This window comes from Pipistrellus kuhlii, unplaced genomic scaffold (assembly GCF_014108245.1).
Source record: "Pipistrellus kuhlii isolate mPipKuh1 unplaced genomic scaffold, mPipKuh1.p scaffold_m20_p_125, whole genome shotgun sequence".
In the NCBI taxonomy this organism is placed as follows: domain Eukaryota; kingdom Metazoa; phylum Chordata; class Mammalia; order Chiroptera; family Vespertilionidae; genus Pipistrellus; species Pipistrellus kuhlii.
In genome coordinates, this window is record NW_023425433.1 from 130001 (window position 1) to 134326 (window position 4326).

The 4326-nt window shown below is 53.0% G+C and overlaps 1 protein-coding gene across 1 annotated transcript in view; it reads left to right on the plus strand.

Moving 5' to 3' along the window:
• Positions 1-1339, plus strand: part of MUC22 (mucin 22) — a 2685-nt gene extending 1346 nt beyond the window's left edge. Inside the window, exon 2 of the mRNA XM_045580427.1 lies at positions 838-1339. Within this exon, the coding sequence (XP_045436383.1) occupies positions 838-1158 (321 nt within the window). The 3' untranslated portion in view covers positions 1159-1339. The remainder of the gene's footprint in view (positions 1-837) is intronic.
• The last annotated feature ends 2987 nt before the right edge of the window (positions 1340-4326 follow it).

Below are 4326 nucleotides of genomic sequence, written 5' to 3' on the forward strand. Positions count from 1 at the left end.
ACACACAGCCTGCAGGACAGACCTGGGCCCACCACACAGCCTGCAGGACAGACCTGGGCCCACACACAGCCTGCAGGACAGACCTGGGCCCACACACAGCCTGCAGGACAGAGACCTCGACCCCACAGACAGGCTGCAGGACAGACCTGGGCCCACACACAGCCTGCAGGACAGACCTGGGCCCACCACCACAGCCTGCAGAAAGACCATGGGCCCACACACAAGCCTGCAGGACAGAGACCTCGACCCCACAGACAGGCTGCAGGACAGACCTGGGCGGGAGCACGTTCTGAACTCTCTCCGCTTTAGCGCACGGTCAAAGGTGCTGAGAAGGGGCATGAGCCGGGGCTAGGTCCAGCCTGGCTGCTGCTCCCAGTGCGTCCCGCCCTGTAGTCGCTCCATAGTCCTAAGGGGGCGCTGTGGCCACCTTCCAGTGAGGGAGCTGGAGCCCTTGGCCAGCCCGGGGTCAGTGGCAGGGCTGGACTGCGGCCGGCCGGGGAGGTTTCACTGGGGACTTCAGCCGGTCACCTCCAGGCTTCCTGGGCTCACCTCCCCACCCCCTCCTGCCCCTGCCCCAGCCTCCGTGCTGACACCCGCTGAGAGGCTGTCTCAGGGGAGTCCTCCACCTTCCTCCTGGGAACGGGCTTCACCTCGCTGCAGGGGCAGGGGCTGTGCTAGTAAGGAAGGTGTTTCCTCGGGAGAGAAGCAGAGACGACGCGGAGAGACACTGGGGCCACAGAAGGTGGTGAAGAGGAGAAGAGGGAAGACCTGGCAGTGCAGTGGAGATGAAGAGTGAGGGAGAGAGAACTTAATTTTGTTTTGTTTTTTCTCTTTTAGGGACACTTTCCCTCCCACTTGGTACACAGTGGCCCCAGCATCGGCCTGGGTCTGGACCTGGACACGGGGCTGGGCCCTGGGCTGTTCCGCGGCGAGGGAGGTGAGCTGGCCCACGGAGGAGCACATGGCTTTGGACACGGAGTGGGCCACGAGCTGAGCCACAGCCACGGCGGTCCTTACGGCATGCACCACGGAGGGCATCGTGGGCGCGGGGGAGGCCCTGACCATGGCCATGAAGTGGATCCCAGACGAGGCCACTGGGGAAGCCATGGGGCGGGCCCCGGGGGGCACCACCGCAGGACGCGATGGCTATGGCCCTAGACCGGGCCCCGGACACGCTCTGGGGAAAGGCAGTGTATGTGGGAGGCGGTCCGGGAGGAGAAGAAGAGAATGACCATGGGATGGTTAAATGGGACATCAAGAGACTGTTTTGGCTCAATGGATAGAGCATCGGTTTGGGGACTGAAAGGTTCCAGGTTCGATTTCGGTCAAGGACATATACCTTGGTTGCGGGCACATCCCCAGGAGGATCGATGACTCTCTCTCATCAATGTTTCTAACTCTCTATCTCTCTCCCTTCCTCTCTGTACAAAATCAATAAAATATATTTTAAAAAAAGAGAGAGAGAGAGACTCTCAGGGAGTGAGGTCAAGGCAAGAAAAGAGCCGGCAGAGGCTCAGGACCTCGGCTGACCTTGGGAAAGGTGAGGCAGAGACGCACAGGCTGCGCTTGCGGAGGAGTTTGCTTGCATTCCACCTGAGTCTCAGACTCCGGGAGGCAGTCCCAGGGCCCCCCGCATCTCTGCCATCTCACCCTGCAGCCCTGGTCAGTGTTTCACGTTCCTCAGTGTCCTATACACAGGTGTACGTATCTAAACCTCATCCCCAAGACAGAATCATATAATAAACGTATTATCGGGACCATATGCTTACTTGGTTTTCTAGTTGTTCTTTCGGTTTTCTCTGTGGGTTTTTGAGTGCTTACTATGTACCACGTGTCTTTAATACATCATCTTTTAATTTTAAAAATCCTGTGAGGAGAACCCTGGGGTCAGCCAAGATATTTAAATGGACACAAACAGCACCAGCTCGCTGTAAAAGAAAAGTTTGATGATTTGGACCTCATTACAGTTCAGTCTCAGCATGTACCTGTCAGAGAGGGAAAAGAGCCAGAGACTGCCAGCTCCTGCGCACACCCCTGACGAAGGCTCAGCGGATGCAGAAGGACTGCACGTCAACAAGAGAGAGACAGCGTGACTTTACACTGGGCAGGAAATTTGACAAAGAGGATGGAAATGGTCCATGAACACTTGAAAAGGTGCTGAGTGTCATTGTTTATCAGAGAAATGGGAATTAAAACCACAATGAGACATCACCCCTATCCACTGACCAGCTAGAATTCAATGGCTGCCAATACCAAGTATTGACAAGGATAATGAAGAACTGGAATCCTCATACATAACTGACACAATTATTTTGGGGAAATGTTTGCCCACACTAAAATTAAACATACATGTATCCCATGGCCCAGCAATTCCACTCCTGAGTGCATGTGTCCAGCAGGAATGAAGGCTCTGTCTCAGGTGAGTCTGCATCTCTCACAAAAGAACGTCCACCAAAGACATGACTCACAACATCTTTATTTGCAATGGAGCCAAGCTGCACTCCCCCGTCCATTACCATCCGGATGGCTACATAAACTGCCATATTCATGCAATGGAATGGATCCTGTAGTGAAAGAAAATGAACTACTGATCACACAATAGCACTAATGACTCAGACATAATGTGGAGAAAAATAAGTCAAAAAGCACAAGAGTACATTCTATATACTTCTATTTACATATCGTTCAAGGACATGTGAAATTAATTTACTGTGATAAAGGTCAAGATTGTGGCCCTAACGAGTTTGGCTCAGTGGATAGAGCATTGGCCTGCAGACTGAAGGGTCCCGGGTTCGATTCCAGTCAAGGTCATGTACTTTGGTTGCAGCACATTCCCCAGTAGGGGGAGTGCAGGAGGCAATTGATTGATGTTTCTCTCTCATTGATGTTTCTAACTCTCTCTCCCTCTCCCTTCCTCTCTGAAAAAAAATTAATAAAAATATATATTTTTAAAAAAGGTATCCTCTATGCCTGTCTTTTCCTAACAATATTATGATTTCCTGAGTTAGAGAATGTGGTTGAGGACACCATCTAATAATAGAGGAATATGCAAATTGTCTGGGACGCCATCACAGTAACAGTAACAATCAAACAGCAGGCTGCCTGGGGCTAGCAGGCTGGCAGGGGAGTTAGTAAGATATGGTCAAATGACTGAACAACAGGCTGCATGAGCAACCGGGCCAGCAAGGGGGTTAGAGAGGAACAACCAAACAACTTAACAGCAGGCTGTATGGGGTGACCAGGCTGGCAAGGTGGGGGCAGTTAAGGAAGACCAGGCTAGCAGAGGGGGCAGTGAGGAATGACCAGGCTGGCAAAGGGTCAGTTGGGGGAGACCAGGCCAGCAGGAGGTGGCAGATGGGGGTGACCAGGCCAGCAGGGGGGCAAGTTAGAGGCAATCAGGCCAGCAGGCAGAGATGGTAAGGGGTGATCAGGCTGGCAGGGTGGGCAGTTAGAGGCAATCAGGCAGGCAGGCAGGTGAGCAGTTAGGAGCCAGTGGTCCTAGATTGTGAGATGGATGTCTAACTGCCAGTTTAGGGGCCTAAACCAGCAGTCAGACATCCCCTGAGGGGTCCCGGATTGAGGAGGGCGCAGGCTGGGCTGAGAGACTTCCCTCCCCCCACCCCCGTGCACGAATTTCATGTACAAGGCCTATACTGGTATATATAAAGCATTTGGTAAGGCCGGTAACCATGGTGCTGGCTGAAGATGGTGCAGGGATGGCAAACATCCATTCCAATGAAGACAGACCACTGCCCCTCCAGGCTGGTTTCCCTGGACAGTGATGCTACGTGGCGAGGTCCACATTGACCTCTGCTGTTGGCAGCTTGGGCACTCAGCAGCCGGGCTATCTTTCTGGGTCAGCCTTGAGGAGGAGAAGGCATCTTACTGAGCTCATGAACCTCCATCCCTACCACTATGTCTGCTTATGCATGAGCCCTCAGAGCAGGCAGTGGAGCAGCTGGAGAGAAGGCCTGGCCAGCATCCACAGAATGGCCATCTGGTCCATCTGAATTTGAAAGCAGCAAATTCACATGGGACACAAATATGCTCAACATATGTGCCCGTCCCTAAAGACTCATGCACACTCCTCTTTCCTTGACTTCCTTGTCACCAATGCACTAACTATAGCCTTTCCACATCCCAAGTTACTCAGCCAATGCTGGCCATTGCGTCTGGATCCGGGGAAAGTAACTCTGGTCACCTCTTTGCTCAGATGCGAGTTATTGGAGGAGGAGATACGCTCACGTGGTTTGGGAAGAAGTCGTTTCCTTATGGTTGTAGAATTGAGGTCCCTTATCCTTGCTGGGTGTCTGCTGGGGTTGCTCT